The sequence below is a fragment of the Emydura macquarii genome, unplaced genomic scaffold, assembly GCF_026122565.2.
Source record: "Emydura macquarii macquarii isolate MOO-44397 ecotype Brisbane River unplaced genomic scaffold, CSIRO-AGI_Emac_v2 contig_705, whole genome shotgun sequence".
NCBI classification, from domain to species: Eukaryota; Metazoa; Chordata; order Testudines; family Chelidae; genus Emydura; species Emydura macquarii.
In genome coordinates, this window is record NW_027130842.1 from 6,068,792 (window position 1) to 6,089,917 (window position 21,126).

The window sequence follows — 21,126 nt, forward strand, 5'->3', positions numbered from 1 at the left end:
GAGACCCAAACTATGATACACAGGCACATAGGAAGTGTCCTACTAGATCAGAGTAGTGGCCCATCTAGTCCTATACCCTGTCACTCAAAAAAGGCTAGTGCCAGGTGCTACAGAGGAAGGTGTAAGAAACACTGAGATGAAAAATTATGGAATAATTTATCCATTACGGAAGTTTCTTCCTAATCCATGTCAGTTTGTGGTTAATTTATATCCTTAAATATGAGGATTTATAGCCCTTCTAAAATATCCACTTCTTCTCGTAATATGAGAGGGTAACTAAGAGCTCCTGATTTACCTTCTCTAAACCACAGATTACTTTGTATATTTCTATCATGTACTGTCTTATTTGTCTGCTCTCAAACCTAAATATTCCCAGTCTTATCAATAGGGCTACGATTCTGTCACGGAGATCAGGATTTTCCAGGACCTCTGTGACTTCTTCTGAGTCAGGGCTGGAGCAGCTGTCAGTCCTGGCGTGGCCACCGAACAGCTGATTGGCAGCCGACCATCCTCCAGGTCACAGAGCAGAAATTGCCAAAACAGCAGATCAGTAGCCAGCTCCAGGCCACCAAACAACTGACCGGCGGCCAGCCTAGGGTCCACTCAAGCAGCAGCCCTCATCCATCCGGAGCAGTGGCCAGGATTGAGTCAGCTCCCCTGGGGCCAGAGCAGCAGCAGTCAACCCCTATCACAAGAGCAGTGGTGGGGCTGGAGCAGCTGCAAGCCTTGGCAGTGCTCTGTTTGTTCATTCCTCCTTTACCACCTGCCCCCCATGGTATTTTTAGTAAAAGTCAGGGACAGCTTATAGGTTTCTGTGAATTTTTGCTTATTACCTGTGCCCTGTCCCTGACTTTTACTAAAAATACCCGTGACAGAATCTTAACCTTACTAAATACTGCCTCATTTAGAAGTCTCTCCATGACTCAAATCATTTTTTTGGTCATTTCCAAGCCCCGTCTATTCTTCTATATCTTTTTAGAGGAAGGGTGACCAGAACTAAACAAATTATTACAGGAAAGGGCTCTACCATTGATTTATAAGATGGCATTATCAGATTTTCATTATTAATTCTATGCTTTATATATTCGACCATTTTGCCCGCTGTGTGGACCACCATGGCTCAATGACCAGATGTTTTCATTAAGTAGTTCACAATCATGGCTAGCTCTTTTTCCTGAATGTTTGCAATTAATTTAGAACTGAGCAACAAGTACTTCAAAGTATTCCTCCCAAGTCATGCACCCATCTGTGCTGCAGACCTCACAGCATGTCTGCCAGAATATGTTTAAATTTACTGTCAAACATCTTTAAAACTTTTCTGCTCATCTTCAAAAACTGTGTAACAAAGTAAGATATGTAAAGAGAAGCTAAAATAGCAAAGTAAAATTTTCAAAAGTGTCTTGTGACTTAGGAGCCTAAGTCCCACTGAATTTCAATGGGAGTTAGGATCTTAAGTCATTTAGGTGCGTTTGAAAATTTTACTTGGTATTTTTTTTTAAAAAAAATTGAATTTCTAGCCCCTAATACTGAATAATAATTTTACCTGGGTGACAAAACTAATTAATAATTTGCATTCTGGAAAAGGACTTTTGACAGCCATATTAATACACTGTTAGTTCAGCCTAGCTAACATTATACAAGGAATAGGAGAAAAAAGAAAACTCTGCATAATAATAATTGACTACTTATATTTCAGTGTGATTTAGTTTGCCGTATATAGTGCATTCCTTTGGGGGTATAGTGTGACTTTTAGGACACAGCCCACTTGGTGGCAGCCCTAAGCATCATTGTGCCTGAGGGAAGCACATAATTCTGATTGCAGTGATGGAAGCACACCTGCACCTCTGTTATATCCTTGATCAGGGTGTAACATGTGTACCCTCTTCCTTCCATGCCAGCTCAGCTGACATACAGAATGCAGCAGTTTTTCCACGGCCCTATATCTCACAGCTAGTAGTAGATTCAGAGAGCACAAGAACCTTCATCTTTCCTCCGTCTTGCACACTTATGCCAGATAACTACAATCTTCTTTGGTACACAGTGCTTTCAGTGTGATAGAATTTGTCATCATGATTTTTTAATGGAGATTCATATTAACACCCATTTGCTATATTATTCTACTTACTCCCTGTAGGATATAGTGTGAAGGATGAATGTGTGTTTTAAGGTTGGGCTCACCCATCATTACATAACTGAAACAGTGTTTCATCATTGACATTTACATGAAAACTGGCCTACTATTTCACAAATTCAAAATAAGTTTCTTATTTCAACATCAAAATGTTCTTTGTCTGGGATCTGACTGCTACTGAGATGGAGGGAAATAATCAGCTCAGAACTGTCTTAATTATCAAATTAAATTGATTATTGTTTATAACAGGTTGTTAACATGAGTCATTTTGTACAGCTTATGTTATCTGTAATGTATATCAAAATATAAAGGCGTTCCACGTAGCACAATATGTACAGCATATGCTGTACAAGTTATCAAAAGCCAGATAAACAGAATAGTTTAACAGATGTTCTTTATTACTGCTTCATAATCAATTTTTCCTCGTGTAAATAGTCAGGATAACTAACCCATTTATACCTGATCTATCATTACTCCTACTGCTCTGTTGCCATTGTCCATTAGAGCATGGCTTCAGTTGCTCAATGCCCAGAGCCACATTCCGGTTAGCTGGTAGAACTGGATATAAACAATGTGATAGTAGTGACCCTTTGTCTATAATGTCCTCTTTGCTGAAGGTGGGAGCGGCAGCAACTTATTAAGTTTTTAGCTTTTAAAGTAGAAGTAGAATAGATGATGGAAGCCAGAACCTTTTAAGAAAGATGGTTTAGTGGCTGGAGTGCAGGAGGGAGGGGCTGAAATTGACATGCTCCTAAGTAGTTCTCACTCTTCCTCTAAAATAAATGCCATAAGACCTCTACCACTGTCGGTCTTGTGCCTCACAATGCACCCTAAGTATGCATCAATAGCCTACTAATGCACAGCCTATTGAGGTTATTTCTGTGAATAAATATTCTATTGAAGCCAATGGAATGTTAGGATGAACTTGGTATGTATGATAGCACAGCAGGGATGATCAGTCTAGAGGTACCTGGAATTCTTCTGAAGCAGTAACTCTAGTGGGGACACCCACATCAGGTGACTAGTCATCAGGTTTAAACATTTTCTCAGCAATATAAAAGAAAAAGTATATTTACTAGTGCAAAAGCAAAGAATAAACATTTCTATTTTTATATGTGCATATTTGTTCATTTTCCCTATTCACAGGTAGTTTCTAAAACAGCAAGATGTTTCGAAAGTTTGGTTCAGGATCTTGTATTTGAATATCAAAGGGATATGTGTCACATTTGGAGTTTGTAAGGCTGAGAGGTCATCAATACCTAGACATACTTCCCAACATTTTTCAGACCACTTCAGCAAAGAATAAACTTCAAATATGTCGGTCAGAGCCATCTAATTTTTAAAAATACCTCAGACATAACAAGAGTTATCTCTGACAGCCAACAGCAACATCTGTACAATAGGCTGCAGTTCTTATACCATGCCCAACACAGGCAATGTTAAGTGCTGCTCTGAAGTGTCTTGATGGAGGCCGCTTTCTGGAAGATTCTTGACAACCAAATCCTGGCCTGTATATGCAGGGAGTACTTCAGTGGACCACTCAGAACACTGCCTCTACAGTTCCTCTCTTCTGTTCTCCTTCACTAACTCGCAGCAACTCACCCCCCTTCTCCCACCAAAGGACTCCTGGTGAAAGCAGCTTTGTTCATGTATGGACACTGACAGCCATCATTGAGCTTGGCTCCTGTTTCTGTCTTGTGCCTTCCTGCTACTAGCCTAGCACAGTTCTTGGGCATCTTCATGTTCCCCTTCTAAGCATTTTTCCTGTACCTTGGGCTCCTCACATATCTGGGGTAAGATTTTTGAGCAGTGGCTGTTTGTCCCTACCACCTGGGCTTCTCTCCTGTTTTAGAAAGGGTTCTAATGAGACCTCTCTTTTCCTCTCACCATTCCATCAGCGGGGTCAGCAACCATAGCTGCATCCAGGAAATCCATGAGTCTGGACAAGGGGAGAGAGTATTGTTCTAATTCCCACACAGGAGAGGGATGAAGGCACTTCAGGCTATTCTTTGTGCTCAAGAAAGGATCAATGGATTTCCATCCAAAACAGTCATTACTACTTCAAGACTACTTGTTTGTATTCAACTAAGAAGCCAAACTTTGCTAATTAGGTGTAACATTTCCAAAGTGCCTAAGTGACTGAGGAGCCAAAGTCCCATTGACTTTCAATGGGATTTAGGATCCTAACTCATTAAGAGCCAGATTTTAAAAAGTATTTAGGCACTTAAATACATAGATAGTTCCCTAGTGGGGTTTTCAGAAGTATCCAGATGCTTTAGAAAATCCATCTAGGCATCTATCTGCCTAAATACCTTTCAGAAACTGGTCCTTAGGCTCTTTTAAAATTTTATCTTAGATCTTTTACCTCAACAATAGTAGCTGCTGGTGGGATTTCCCAACAGTGCCAGGGTTGGAGGGCTGTGTTTATAAAAGTAGGCTAATTTACAGGTAAGGAACAATATTTTCTGAGTTACCCCCTCCACATTGGGATAGACATGGCTTGTTCGGTCTCTCTCATGATGTATAGAGATTAAAATATGGGCAGGTACCTTCATCATTAACCTTATTTAAGATGGTTGGATATTTTAATTTCAACACCCTGATTCCTTTGTTATCTCTCATTCTGACTCAAACACTGGGATAATTTTCCTTGCAGTTTTGTGGTTTGGGCTCTTCTGGTTTACAACTCTACCAACAACATCAGTTTAGAAGAGCAAACCATCCGGCAGAAACTCATAATCAATAATGAAACCATAGGCAGTGGACTGAGGGTCCATGCAGTGGCTGTTGATCCAGTAGGTAGGTAAAGAGTTTTCAGCTTTGTCATTCTTCAGGTTTTTTTTGCTTGTCCCAAAACAAGTCCCTTCCCCCCTCTATTTAGTGAACACTGTAAAGGATCTAACAATACACTTCCCATTGCATTGAAATCTGGTATCTTGTAATTCTGATAAAAATTATGCCCAGACTAATCAGGCATCACTGCAACTGCCATTCTGATATTCAGGCTCTTGATTGCTAACTTGGCATAGCTCTGTAGGCTTCAGTGGAGCTATGCCAATTTACTGCAGTGGATGGTCTGGCCTGTTAGCTCTGGGACGAAGGTGTACAATGTGCAGCACCCATCCATTACAAACATGTTGCAGGCATCCAATGGAGAAAAGATGATTGCCTGTAAACTATAGAATGATTAATAAAATGTGCTGTAAGAGAAGCTGATAAATTAAGCTATAGTTGATCAAAGTGAAGAGCTGTTCTCATTTACATACATTATTGTTTTGTAGAAAAATGCACAGCTGAAGAAAACCCTCCAAACTATTTCTGGCCAGACACTAGGCCCACTGTGACCAACTTTACACTGTGCCAGGGGAGCTCGGTCCAGATTGCATCAAGAACATGGTAAGTTCATGGAGACCTGTCAGAAGCCATGAGCTATCTAATGGTAAAAACCATATTCTAGATTCACAATTTAGTATGTATGCAATTTAAATTGTGTCTGATTTAGTCCATGGATGGATCAGCATTATTTTAAAGTGAGGTTATTTTCATATTGTGACACATGCAGGCACAAATAGCACAGAGAGGCACATGTTGTTGAATTAGAGATGTGTCCTTGATTAGAAATAACCTGGAAAAGATACAAATAGTCATAGTTTCTTCAAGGTGTAATGAGATCTGTGATTACTCTCTGGTCAAAAAATAGCTATAAAAAGTGTACCTTCTTATCCAACAGATCTGCTCTCTGTTTATCTTCAAATCATTCTGCTTATTTAACTGTCAGAAATATTTTTTTACTACAACTAGTACTGCAGAACCAGTAGTAAACTGGATTCTAAACTGATTTGCCCATCATGAATAGCATTCTCAGCTAAATTCTGGTTGAAGAGGTTTATTTGATAGACTCTGAGATCTCTCATCTAGTTAAAGCAAAGTCAGACTCACACCATTAAATACTCTGAAAAGTGCACTGAAATCCATAGATTTAACAGATTATGGCTCATTACAACAATTTGTAACACACCCTACAGACTGCTAATCCTCCAATGTCCTATTGTAGAGGTGCTAATTGTCCATTTAGTTTTTAGTGGTCTCCTATGGCATGTGTGAAACCCTTAATAATCTGTCCCACCTCACATTTAGGGTTAGTCTACACTTAAAACTTGCAGTGGCACAGCTGTATCAGTATAGCTGTGCTGCTGTAAGAACTCTTGTATAGCTACGTTATGTCAATGGGAGAGAGCTCTCTCACCAACATAATAAAACTACCTAAATGAGCGGTGGTAGCTGTGTCAGCAGGAGATCGTCTCCCGCTTACATAGTGCTGTCCACACAAGTATTTATGCCAGCAAAAAGTATGTTGCTGGGGGGGTTCACACCCCTGAGCGACAAAAGTTTTGCTGGCATAAGTGCTAGTGTAGACAAGGCCTTAGTGTGGACACTGTTATGTTTCCCAGACCTGAAGAAGAGCTCTGTGAAGTTCAAAAGCTAGTCCCTTCCACCAGCAGAAGTTGGTCCAATAAAAGATATTACCTCACCTATATTGTCTTTCTCATTTCCTGGGGCCAACAGAGCTACAACACTGAAATTGGCAGTAGTTAGTAGTAGCAGCTAAGAGTAGAGATGGTATGTGGCTGTGGTTAAAAGGTTTTAAAGTTTAGGGTGGGATTCAGGAGATTTAGGGTCATTATTTGGCCCTACATAGACTTCCTTTGTGAGCTTCAGCAAGCCACTTAATCTCTCCATGCCTCAATTTCCCACCTGTAAAATGGGGATAATAATCCTGCCTTTCCTCCACTCTTTTATCTGTCTTCTCTATTCAGACAATAAACTCTTCAGAGCACAGACTGTTCTTGCCTGTGTGTTTGAACAATTCCTAACACAATGCTTTGATGTCATTTGAGTGCTCTAGGCATGACTCTGATACAAATGATGATAATAACTGTAGTTAATATGATAGCCATAAGCAATAATACAGGCTAATAATAATAAATAATCATAATAATAATGAATATTTATAAGAAGCAATAATAAGGCTTATCTGGCTACATTGTATCTGGGACATGGTCTGAGAAGGTTGATCCAGTTCTTTTACTGTCTGGAAACAACATGGCAACATGAAAATCAGCCTCAAGGTTTTGTGCCAGACAGGAAAACAACCAGAGTTTGTGTTTAACTAAGTTACTTCCTCAGCCTGTTAATCTTGTACAAATACCATTAGGTTCTGACTGAACAACATTTGTTGCAAAAGTAGCTAGTGCAGGGGTCAAACTGTTTTGATGTGTGTGCCACTGAGTCACTACACATTGTGGCTCCTGGCCTTTACTGCCCCAGGACTGCTTATCTCTGTTGCTCACTCATTGGGGCCTACACAATAGCTCTGATTGTCAGCATAAAATATTTCTACTCCAGAACTTGTATTTTCCTTTGTGCTAGGCTTTTCTTGCCTAGCCATCTCCAGTAACTTGCAAATACTGGGAACAAAAAGAAGCAGTCACTTACATGCTCAACTGCTACACTGTAACGATAAAAAGATACCAAAGATTTGTATGCATACGGTTCACAAAGGATCAAACGCACAGTTGAAATGTGTAAGCATTCTGCCATCTGGTGTAGAAGTGGTGGGTGTGATTAAGAGGGAAATGGCAGTGAAGCAGAAATGCAGTGATATTTTCATCCCACCCCCCCCCCCCCCCAAAAAGGCTCACATAGAAAGTCTGTGCACTTTAACTTGTCGCAGGCATGGAGGAAGATGTTAAATATAGTAATATCGCTGTGACATTGGGTCCTAGGCAAAAACCACAGCAATAGAAGAAGGATGTGACCTGCAAACATGGTACAGTATGGATCACAGATTTGGCTGCACTGAGGTAACCAGCTGCTGGTTAGCACATCACTGAAGTGCACTGTGTTCTTGATGATGCATGGAACTCACACACTCAGTGATAAATATGTGAGAGGAACACTGTCAGGTTACGATTGATATATTCATAAGCTACATTAAAAGAACATTACATTTGCTATGTGAAGCACTCAATGGGTTGCCTTAATTTGTCCCCTTTGTGCATATGCATTATGATGCTGACTTTACTAACATGACCATAGACTATTTTTTTCATATTTTGGGAATATTATTCATGGAAATAATCTATTGCTGTGAGGTTTTCTAAGAGAATTTTTAAATAATTAATTGTCAATGTGTCTTTAACCAGTGGATACTTCTCAGATTTGTCACTTACCCTTTATCATACACTAGACAGCTGCTTACCTGTCCTTGCACAGAACCAAGGATGGCGGAACATGTTTGTCTGTCTGTGTTGCTTTCTATGCACACTCTTCCTACAGTTACCGCTCTTTTCACATAGGCCAGCTTCAAACTAACTAAGTTAAAGGGAAATAAGACACATATAATGACAGGATCAGGCACATTATGTGAAAATTTCTGCAACTGTTCACAGGATTTGGTCAGGAAATATTAGGAATGCTATAGTACTTTGGTCACTCCTGAAATAAAAGGTTAGATCCTCAGAAGATATAAATCATCACAGCTGCCCTGGCTGGGATGATATAGCTGAAGTTAGTCCTGCTTTGAGCAGGGGGTTGGACTAGATGACCTCCTGAGGTCCCTTCCAACTCTAATATTCTATGATTCTATGATATGGCAATTCACACTAGCCGAGAATCTGGCCCACAGAGCATACATTTTTTGCACCATTGCTGATGACACTAGTCTTCTACAAATATCAACCACAAATTCCCAATATTGGTCATATCTTGTTAATTTTCATTATGGTTTTGTTGCTGCCAGGACTTAATTTTAATGTACCATGATGCCGTGAAATTTACAAAAGAATTTGAAAACATCTAACATGATTTTGTTAAATTATTCTGAATAATACGACAAGCTTTGCACAAATGCATATTCTGTCATTTTTTTCCTCCGTAGTTTTTTAAACCTGCACAACTATACGTCATACTGGGGCCAACCTGATCTTAGAAATTGCACAGGTAAGTACTGATATTCAGCCTCTACCTAAGAGCATTCTTGTGGTGGGTTTCCCCACCCTATGCAAGGATGTCTCCCTCCCTCATACTAAGTTGTTTCAATATTTAAAAAAAAAAAAAAAAAACAAATTAAAGTAAATATTTAAAATCTTGGAAAACGCAACAAATTGAATCCAACTTACCCATGACAGTCTCTGGATCAAATTCAGTGTCAGGAGTTAAACTTTTTTTGGTCAGGACTGGAGGCAGGTGTTAATTTGCATCAAATTGACATTCAGTTCCAGTCTGATTTTCCAATGCTTTGCACCTTGGGCCTAACTCAGAGCCATTGAAGTCAATGGAAAGGATTCCAGTGAGCTTTGGATCAGATTCCTTGAACTTTAGTCTCATTTACATAAAGACAGCTTTACACCACACTTCTTGTTAAGTGGGAATAAATTACATTTATACCCATTTTATGGCCCCTTTACACTGCCAGACTAATGTAAAGGGCCTTAGAGTAAATGGGAGTCATATTCTTTGTGTTCACCAGTGCAAAGTGGGTATAACAGCATAGTCACTGGAGCATACGAGTGCAGAATTCTTATTTGGTAACATTTTACACCCAGCTTGCACTTGTTTTGCACAGGTATAATGACTGGACAAGGGATAAGGCAGTGCAGAATCAGGCACTTGGGTGTAAAATGAATGTAAAGTTAGCCAATGAGGCAACAGTGGTTGTATATCAGGAAAAATAACAAATGTGTAAGTGTAAGATAAAGTAAGATAAGATAAAGTAAAAAAAGAGATTTTTCTCTTACATTCCTCACTTCACTTCCTTGGCCTGTAAAATTTGTTGTGAACACTAACTTTTTCTTTTTTCCAGATTATATGGCTTGACCTTTTACACCAGTTTTATGACCAATTGACAACCAAAGTATATTTTACACTACCGTTTGTGTGTAGCCGACAGTGCCACCGTATCAAACACCCAACCTTGTCTAACCAGAAAAAGCCCTCGCATAAGATTTACTTGTCACACCATGCATGCATAGGCTCTGGGTGAAAACCTGGACCAATTAACTCAATAGAAAAACTTCAACTGACTTCAGTAGGGTCATGATTCGCTCTCTGAACCCAAAAGGAGTCAAATTTTTCTGGGAACTGGGGCATCAAGAGACCCACTGTTTGGTCTCAGGGATGAAGGAGAATTTGGTTTTTCCTCCCAAAAAAAGAAAGTCTAAAATGAGGGCAGGAAAGGAGGGAAGGGAAAAGGAAATACACTTATCTTCTTTCTTTTTCCCCTTTTTTCTCTTCTTTCATTCATCCATTCTAATCTTTTACGAGTTTAAAGGGGGATAAACCCAGATGAAAATAGGAAAAAAAAGTGGAAATAGAGAAGGACATTATATAAGTTCAGCAGGTCCTATAAATTTTATGTTTATGTTTATTCAATTAACATTGAATACATTGTAAATCAACAAGCAGCAAGTGCTATTCACATGCATCCCTTTTTCCTTTTACCGCCTTTTATCTCTGTTCTCACAGAAAATGCAGCTGATATAGCCAATCAGCTTCTGAATCTCACTGGTGAAGGGCAGCAGCTGACCTCAGACAAAGTCAATGATGTTGTCCAGAAACTTAAAAAAATTGTGAATGATGAAGAAATTGATGAGTCTTTGGGTTCTACTGTGGTGACAATTTTTTCCAATATTCTAACAAGCTCAGACAGTGTATTGGCAGCATCATCTTCTGAGTAAGTATTTCTGAGTTTGAGGGAGGAGGTTCAGAAAGTGTTTCACTACCTGTTGGGGTATGGGATCATAAACCCTCAAGCTTTCCATGTATAGATTCACTAGCTACAGCCAACCTACCTTAGACTTTTGGTTAAGTCCCCTGAAGGACATCTTTCCAAGTGAGATGACCCATGAGACATTTTTCCAAGTGAGATATATTAAATCTCAAATAAATGGGCCTGACAAATCGTTAACTCTTTTGATGTAAAAAATGAAATTGTAATATGAATTTAAATATTACTGGAATATTGTTCTGTATCCAGAAAGGTCAGACAGGCAAATCCTTCCTTAGTGCACATCAGCATAACTACATTAGTTCCAGTAAAGCTATATTGATTTATATCATCTGAGGCTCTAGCCCAGAGAAATCAGTCTATCAAACTCCTATTAGGTTTACAAAAATTAGTGTCAGAAATGGACTCAAGGCTCACAAGAGTTGTTTACTTTCCTGATGCTCTATTACTATATATAATTTTCTTTATTTTTAGAGCTTTAAAAACGATTGATACCTTAGCCTTAAAGATTCAGTTCACTGGACCATCCATGAGCATATCAACTCGGAACCTGGCACTTGGAGTTTCTTCTATGAATTCAACTTCATTTAGTGGATCCTCCTTCAGTGTTGGTCCCCAGTACAATGCTTCAGATTTTCAGGTACAGAAAAGACATTTACACTGGAATCCAAAATGTGTCTGTTGTTAAGAATTATTACTTATTATTTATTCGGTATAATACTGGATCACTGAACCTAGTTGGGGTATTGATTACCTTTTCTTCCCTATTCTTTCAAATAGATTAATTTAGTACTTCCATGGGTTATAGGAAATCCAAACCAACCTGTAACTGTTACAAATTAAAATGTTTTGCTGATATACTCCAAACTAGCTCCATTTTTTTTCATCTACTTGGAAGAGTGAGGAGGAAAAATATCCCCTACTAATCTTCTGTGCTAGTCATCTCCTGAATTAATCTTTGGCAATGTGTTAGTAAGATCACACTATTTAATAGTCCCATATGATTGTCACCTTTTACAAATAACTGATTATATTTCTTGGGTCAAGTGTTGCTTTACTGATGTAAAAACAGCTGATAATATTGGTATCTCTGCCTACTAAAATAACATTCTTGATTTCATATATCATATTGCTGAGGAACAGAAGTTCCCTACAAAATATTTAGCAATAATTATAACCAGGACAATTTAACTATATCAGCAAAATGCCCGACCTGTTTATTACACACTTGTAAGCAAAATGTGGTAAATTTCAGTTTTCCAGTAATGTGTCACTATTGCATCTAAAATTCTTCTCAGAGATGATCAAAAGTTGTTGATTGAACTTAGTGTATCTTAGTGTCATCCATGAAAAATAATGAAACATGGGTGATCTCAGGCATACAGATGGACTGTATATTTTTACCTCTCAAATCTACATATAATCAATGATGTAATTTTAAACAAAACTAAGGGCTTGTTCACACTTACCCGGAAATTCGGCAGCAGTCAACGGGAGTTACGCAAACTACGCAGAGTAGTTTGCATAACTCCCGTCGACTACTTCTGCACGCTGTTCACATTGCACTGAGCCGACGGGAAAAGCGTTCCCATCGGCTCAGCGCTATGATAGTTGAGGAGGTGGACTTATTAAGTTGATTCCCTCATCGATTGAGCGGGTCTCACTGACCGCTCAATCGATCATGAAAGATCGATCTAGCGGTGGCGATTTTGCCGCCGCCAGTGTAAACATAGCCTTAGTATTTGAAGTTTCCAAAGCAGGTATCTGCATTCAGTCCTCCAGCAGAGTAAATCCAAGGAGGTATCTGCATGAAGTTCAGGATTTCATGACTGTTGTTCTACAAGCTTTCGTGGATCAATATGTGGATCCAACAGTTTTTTAATAATGCTACTTTTTATGAGCCAAACCCTGCATTCTGCTATGCACATGCAATTCCCATTGACTCCAGCAGGAGATAAATGCTCACCAACTCTTTAATTTTGTCCTCAAGTTGTTAAATGTATTTTTTCTCGCAACATCCCTGTGAGGTATGGAAATGCTGTTATCCCCATTTTGTTACAGATGGGGAACTGAGGCACAGAAAGACTAGAGGGTAGATTTCTAATGCCATTTAAGTGCCTAAAAATGAAGATAGGGAATTAGTAGGATTTTCAAAAGCTCCTAGATACCTCATTCCCACCAGGAACCTGTCTGCTTCTTTAGGCATGTCAATACATGTAAAAACCCGGCCAAGAGTGACTTGACTAAGGTCACACAGGAAGTCTGTGGCCGAAGAGGAAATTGAATCTGGATTCCTAGTGCCCTAACCATGAACTGTCATTCCTCTCCCACTGGACCACATATCAAACACATGTTCTCTGTGTAAGCTTACAGTGGAGGTAACAGTAGGCTAGGATAACCAAAAAGTCCAATGTAAAATCTTTCCATTATAAAAAAATAATCAGACCTGAGGAGCTAATTTGAACAGTTAAATGTAAATCATTACAATATAATGTAACAGAGTAATATTGCTGTAATATACATAAGGAACTAAATTCTCTGCAGGTGTAAACTGGCTAGGCTACTCCTAGTAAATAACTTGTCGTTTCTGTAAAGTACCATGCAAATTGATGGCACAATGTACATTAATTACAGTACTATAAAAGATTATAGTCCTTTTAAATATTGTCCATATTATCTTCTGGACCTAAAACTCAAAGGAGCAAATTCTCTGCCAGTGTAAGTAGGCCCACCTACATTTACCTTAATGGAGTTTCCGTCATTTCAACTCACAAAGAATTTCTCCCAAATTTTCTTCAAATCAGATTTAGTGGAAGTGGATGAGGATGGTAGATACACTTAGTTCTGTTATTAATAAAGCTTGATTGCTGATTGTTATGAAAGAAAAGAAACAGTTATCATTCAGTTTTCATTTTGTATTTATGGGGAGATGAAAGGAAAAATTCTACATTTAGATCTGGGATGTCCTGCATCTATAATAACAAATACCATCTGTGGCTTGAAGACATCCAGGAATATTAGAATTTTCTTTCCCTGGAATAATTTATTACAGGACTGTTTAAATAATCATAAAATCCAGATACTGTCAGAAGAAAAAACAAGTTTATTAATAATGTTCCAGTTGGAACCCTGAGTCGTTTTTCAGGCTTTTACACTTCCAACAGCAGAGTGAGAATTCTTAGCATCCTCCCCATCAAAAACTTCCTCAACAGCTGTGGTCACAGCTTATATTTCTATGCCTCTTAGGCAAGAAATTTTCTCTCCTCTAGAGGGAGATTCCCCTTCATAAGGCCAAGAAGTTCTACCAAATACTGTGATGATCTTTTGGGAATCTTAAAAACCTCAAGCTATATTTCAGACAGCTTCTAAATTTTATTTTATTTTATTTTATTTGCTTTTAAGGTGGATATCAAGCAAATCTATCCACAGCAGCTTGTAAAGCTTGTGCTTTAGTCCAAGAGTCTTTACAGTTCTTGCCAATCTTTTACTAAGTTAGCATTTGGGAATTCATTTTTTTAAAATTGTTCCTGTAATATATCTCTACTTTTAGAAAAATCTGTTCCATTCTCTTCACTGAACTATGGAGAGTGCCTAATGACACATCTCTATTAGGCACAGAGTTTCTACTACCCTAGCCAAATTATTCTTTGAGAACAACTTATCAGATGAATTTAGCCCTGAGTTCTGTCTGTCTGTCAGGTATTATTCCTAATAGGTTGTGATTTTTTACGAATGTCTTTGTTCTTCGCAATTGCTTGATAACCAAGGACACTATCAATTTCTTTTGTTTACAAAAGTTCCGTCATTAAGGTTAAATCTTCTAGCCATTAGGCCTCAAATACCAACCATAGTACTTTTGACCTTTTCAGTCCCTGCTAATGGCTCTGTTGCCCACTAACTTGAATTTGTAAATTAGTGTAATATGTGTTTATATTCACAGACCCTCCTACAGGATTTCAACATTGACATTCCCACTTCTGTTTGTCTGTTCATGTCACTGTCTTGTCCAGAAAGTTGTAAGTCTCTTGCCTCTGCCACTGTAGCTACAGGAAAAGAGGACGCTCTCAGATATATATGACAATGATGACCGTCAAAATAAGGACCTCATTGCCTGGATGGATGGATTGATTGACAGAGTGGGCTTCTAGCTGTTTGACGCATTCCTGTGTAGTCTATCCTTATTCTGACTCCAGGAAGTTTCTTATTTTTGCCATATCTAGTTGGTGACCCTAAATGTAATTAAAAAATCTTTGCTTTTTTTCTTCCCCAAATTGTTTCACACGGAAACTGGACATGCTGATAAGCTATTGCAAAGTTCAGAAGGAGAGAATTAAATCTTTTTTAAATGACGAGAAACAACATTAATCTAGCACTATTGTTACTATGCATTAGTTAGTATAAACAAAATTCCAGAAGGAAACATGTCACTTACTCACCAATTTTGAATGAGTTATATACGAGCTGCTAACTGGAAACATTTGTTGGTCTCATGGGGCAATGACACATTTAAATACGGTCAACTAAAAATCCATCTTCCAGCAATATACATGTACATCAAAAAGTCACTGTGAGACAATCTTAACAAAAAAACAGGGGAATAAAAGTTCACTGGTGCTCTTTTATTCCAGTGTTGTTTATCAGTCTAAAACGGCTAAAAATGAATAGCCTTTACCTCTTTTAAGATAAGTTAAATATGGCCAGGGCCCTAACTATGTGATTTGATAGCATTTGCCACGGAACCAAGCCCTTAACACAGAATTGTGCTCCAGGAGAATAATATTTCTAACCCTCATGGTTGTAAAGAAAACCTTCGAAGGCTTTGTTTACAATGTAAATCCTGTACACTTTTTCCAGCAAAGGGGTGGGTGCACAAGTGCTCGCAACATGGTAAGTACTAGTGTGGATAGCAGCCAGCATCAGTTTTCATGATTCAATAGTAAAAATGCCTGAGCCCTGCCCATAGTAGCACTCACATCGCCTATAGCGCCAGTGGCGGTGCACTGCTGCTGGCAAGTGTGACGTTTTCTAGTGAAGACCCCCTCAGAACGTGAACTAAGTGTAAACTGAAGCAGTGTTGGGTTCTTGAAACAATGACCCGGCTCTGTAACAGTGAAAAGAGAATGCAAAGTTGGTCTTTGTGCTCCCTTACTGCTGGGGTGATCTCCTGGGCATAAATTAGAGCAACATGAAGGGTGCTGTAAATGATCCTTGCTGCTACTGGCCCCAAGTTGTCAATATAGCAGCTGGAGATTAGTTTTGCCTACTTTTTTAAGGTCTTTGGGAGCAGGGAGTGTCTTTTTGTTCTCTGTACAAAGCCTAGCACAACAGAATCCTGGCCATGACTGGGACTCCTAGACGCTACAGTAAGACAAATAATAAATAATAAGCCTGCACTCGCATAAGGAAGATGTGAAAACATACTGGACCACTATTTTGGACTGTATCAGTCCTCGTCTAGCTCCATGCCATATTTATGCTAATGGTTATTGTGGTTGTATGTTCAAATCACATTGGAAGATATTGCTGGGAGTGTGCCCAGATCTAGTGGACCTTGGATGATTTCATTTTTGGTCTGACCTGCTCTTTCTTCTTTTTATATAACAGATAGATTTTGACACGAATCAAGCAAATGCCCTGGCGTCTGTTGTTTTGCCCTCAAGTTTACTGAAGAATTTAAGTCAAGATGAGTTAGAAGCTGTGTCTAGAGCTCAGTTTACATTCTTCAACAAAAATGGACTTTTCCAGGCAAGTACAAATATGCTTGAATCAGTTTCACCTGGACTGAATATAATCACTTTGCAATAGCTCATGAGTTATAGAAATGATATGGTAGTAGTAGGGGTAGGCATTGGGAATAAGTATTGCATATTAATAATGACTAGATTACCACAATATTTAGGTTATACATCACATCAGAAGGAATTGACATCCAAGTGGTCATAGGCATATATTGGCATAGCTCCACTGTGTTCAGTTGAGCTATGCTGTTTTACACCAACTAGGAATCAAGCATAAAATTATTTCTGCAAAAATTATTTCTCTTCCTTTTTTTTTAATTTAATGATCATCCAGGGTAAAATTTACCCCTGTTCCGAGAACCAGCACAAGGACTATGTCCCAGTTAAGTCTACTTACAACCTTGTGTTGGTACTTTGCAAATGCATGAATTTCACCCACAAGAGAGCATGTTAATTTTACTATAGACCATCCTTTTCTTCACATATATGCGTTCTCAATCCATATACAGTGTGTTTCACATTTTATATGCAGGTTTTCTTAGGGGAAATGGTTCAACAATAAGGCTAGTGAGATTGAGATCTGAGAACCTAGAGGATCTAAGTATTTTTTTTCATTAAGTCTGATCATGTGATAGTTGCATCACTTTCCAGGTACTCATACTCCAATGAGTTAGGAAGATCTTCACAATTGAGAAAACCATTCTATATTCAAAAGATATTGTGTTCATTGAGAAGAAAACATTGTTTTCGTAATGAGCAGCGTTTTTGGCTTGAGTTTGTTTTCCCATTAGTATTTCAAATGACCTCTGGCTCTTGTGCATCCGCAGGACTCTGTGGTATTGTGTTGTGCATATATTATCATTTTTATTGGCACTGTATTGAAATACTTGAGATAATCCAGGCTAGCAAATACACATGACCCTCAGTTGCCTTCTGCAATGCACCCAGTAGTACCTGTAACTCTTTTAAACAGTATTAATTTTTAAAATTCATTTTCACTGAAAACCAGGACCATTCCAGTGAATAAAGAAAACAGAAGCATACAACAGTAGGTTTTGTCATAATGACACAAAATCCATATAATGACAAAACAGTCTTAATAAATAGCACTTAGCTTGCTCTTCAGAAGCTTCATCAGGATTAGTTATGACTAACCGTGGTTTCTTCATATTTTAGATTAAGGGGTGAAGTTCAACCATAATGAATGTGACTTACATACACTCTCAAAAGACAAATAATAGCCTTGACGCCAGATCAGTGTATAATTGATCTGTCTGAGTTCTTAGCCCGTGTTCCTGAGTGGTACTAGAATGTGTTTGTCAGTACGAAAGATGTACTTGATAGGAAGACAATATATACTTAGAGCTGGGTGAATACTGCAAACTATTTTTTTCACTCTACTTTTCAAGCAATTCATTTAGGCAAACTAGCTGTGCTGGGTCAGATGTTTGAGAAAGTGAACATATGCAAACACCAAATTTTCCATTTGCACATCTAAGCATTTATGTGTTCATCAGACCATGAAACAGAAACTTGTGACCAGTCCCAGGTAGCCAAGGTTTCAATCCTATAAAGCACTCTGACTTCTTCACCCATATGGAGCCCCATGCAGCTCACGCAGTGAATTCTGAATACTCACTGAGAACTCTTGACAAGTGTGATGGAGCCCCCCCAGGAACAGTGCCAATCAGGACTCTAGTGCTTCGGAGTCTGCCCCCCTGGGTCTCCACAAACCAGGGCAGCCGCCTCCTGAATCTGGTCTTGGAGCGTTCAGCACCCATGGTCCGCCTGAGCTCCCCCAGTGAGTCCTCCTGGATGGGACCCTGGGGAGCTCCTACATGCCTCCAAAGGGCCATGCACCCTGCCTTGCAGTCAGAAGCGATTCACAGCAAGTGTGGCAATCAAAAGGGTTTATTAGTTCTTAGGATCACAGCATAGAAAGACTTCGTTAGCAGATTAATTAGAGGTTACAGCAGCAACCAACTAGGGAGCCTCAGAGCCCATTGTCGGGCTCTGCTCCTGAGCCCCCTTATGTGGGGACTCCCCTTCCATCTAGCCAGCCCCCAGATCCGTCCCCTTCCCCCTCCCCACTCCGTTGTCTCCTTCCTGAGCAAAGTGGCCACTCCTCCTGGTCTCCACCTGCCGCAACTTGTTGCAGTTGGTTGACCCAGGAGGTCAAAGGGGTCTGGCCATTGTCTGCTTACATGTGGCTGGGGAAGGCCCATCCGCCCTCTAGTGGCCTCTGCAATGATCACACCCCCGGGTCCCATCATTGAAATACATGAGTAACGTATGGGGGAAGCTGAGGCACACAAAGAGCACTTGGAGAAAACCCCAAGAATGTCTCCAATTCATCACAGCAAGCCATCCAGAATGTTTTTTTTAATTGTCAAAAACCCATGTTAAATATTTTTGATCCATTAAAATGTTTGAGGAAATCACGATGTGCTCACAGATATTCCTGATCACAAAAGACTAAATTCCCTGGATAAATCCTGCATGGAGAGTTATTTGCCATTCTGTAATAAGGAGTACTAAACAAGAAAGAGGAAGGTCTCTTTCTGGGTGGCTAGATGGATGCATGAAGAAGGGAAAATTCTCCTTTCAAAATGTCATCCGAATCCAGACTAACATTTCCATCTTTCCTTGGAGTATTATACTAATAACACTATATTAATAATAATAATACCACCTAGCTCTTATATAGTGCTTTTCATCTCCATATCTCAAAGCACTTTTAAACAAACAACATCAGTGTTTGTGTTATCAAAAGATAGTCAAATGCCACTTCATGAAGAGACTTCCAAAGAGCACCAATGTTTCTTGACCATTTCAACTAGTTTTTATTAGATACTGATTATGAAGACAATTAAATAACTGTCACTTTCTATTCAAATAAACTACAATATAAAATAAAAGAATCTGCAGAAATCTCTATCAACAGCAATTTATTGTTTGGGGCATGAAGCATTTTCTTCTTTAGTATAAAAATATTTCATGAATGTACTGTTCAAAACTCTTTAAAAAATCTCCACTGGTATTGGCTATGCCATTTCTCTATTTGAGAGACTGCTCATATGCATTTGGTGCTATTACATTAAACTCCACTATAATTACTTTGCTTGTTAAGGTTTACATGCAAACTTTATTTTAAAAGATTCTATTTTGCACTTTTGAAGATAGTATTTTAAAATCGTATTGTCTATATGAATTGTATAGAATATATATAGATATAAATACTCACCATTTTCTCTCAGACCCCTGTAATAGTTCCAGCCACATAATCCCTTTATTTTGTTTATACCTCGTATATTCTCCGGCATAAAAGCTTTTTCCCAACTTTAATTCAATCCAAACTAATATCATAATAAGAAATATTACTTGTATTTTATTTTAATTTACAAATTTGTCCTATCCCCTCTTAAGGAAGTGTGGGATTAAGACATCAAAAGGCCTTTTGCAGTCTAATCTCCAATTTTTTTACTAAGTGGTTGAGCCAAAGCCCACTGAAATCAGTGGGAGTCATTCCACAAGCTTCACTAGGTTTTAGATCAGGCACTAAAAGTTAAGGGGTAGAGTTGTAATCTTTTTTTGTGTGAAAGTAAATAGATTTGTAAAAATGTGGCTCAAATCTCTCTATGCCTTTTCAGAGCAGATTAGGAATAGCACTGTGTCAGTAATAAAGTCTGTCTCCTATTGAAATTACCACCAAATAGGACTGTGTTGGAAACAATGTCTCTTACTATATTGTGTTACTTAGAACTTCTTTGTCACATCTTAAGCCGCTTCTTGGCCACTTGCTGCAAGGTAGTGTATAATATTGCAGGCAGTAAATAGCCCATGTTAATATTATATTTAATGCCAAAAAGAAAGGATCAACCCCACTCCCTCCGAGGCTGTTTTGTCAATTTGATAAGAAAGCCCCAGCTCATTCTTGGTTAGGGAAATGACCTAATTATATCACAACTTTGTTATCAGTTAGCATTGTTTGAGGTATAACTGTGGTTGGCATCAAACAAAGTGATTTAAGAGAGAAATTTATGGAAATTGCCTAACAATCTGTCCTTAATTATGTGCCTGTATATGTTTATGATAATAACGGAAATAGCAAAGGAAAACCTGCAATTTTATTTTATAAACAGGATGTTCTTATAATGGTTAATCTTAAGTGTAAAAGTGCTGACAGTTTGTTTATTTTGGCACACTGTAAAAATAAAATCATGTTCTCTTGCTCGTGTATTTGGTGCTCTGATAATATTTATTGTATTTTTTTAATCCTTCAAAGGATGTAGAAATTAATACCAGCTTAACCAGTTTTGTAGTGGCATGCAGTATTGGAAATATTACTATCCGGGACCTTCAGGATGCTGTCAAGATTACAATTAAACATACCATATTCCAGGTAAGAAAAAACTGGTGTATCCAGAGGTAAAATATTTCAAATTTTATCTGGCAGTGGTAGAATCAGT

The 21,126-nt window shown here is 38.6% G+C and overlaps 1 protein-coding gene across 1 annotated transcript in view; it reads left to right on the forward strand.

Annotated features, from left to right (window-relative positions):
- Nucleotides 1-21,126, forward strand: part of ADGRG6 (adhesion G protein-coupled receptor G6) — a 155,327-nt gene that overhangs the window by 97,381 nt on the left and 36,820 nt on the right. Inside the window, exons 10-16 of the mRNA XM_067542342.1 lie at nucleotides 4,788-4,930; nucleotides 5,413-5,527; nucleotides 9,072-9,133; nucleotides 10,658-10,865; nucleotides 11,394-11,559; nucleotides 16,524-16,664; nucleotides 20,943-21,059. Of these exons, the coding sequence (XP_067398443.1) occupies nucleotides 4,788-4,930; nucleotides 5,413-5,527; nucleotides 9,072-9,133; nucleotides 10,658-10,865; nucleotides 11,394-11,559; nucleotides 16,524-16,664; nucleotides 20,943-21,059 (952 nt within the window). The remainder of the gene's footprint in view (nucleotides 1-4,787; nucleotides 4,931-5,412; nucleotides 5,528-9,071; nucleotides 9,134-10,657; nucleotides 10,866-11,393; nucleotides 11,560-16,523; nucleotides 16,665-20,942; nucleotides 21,060-21,126) is intronic.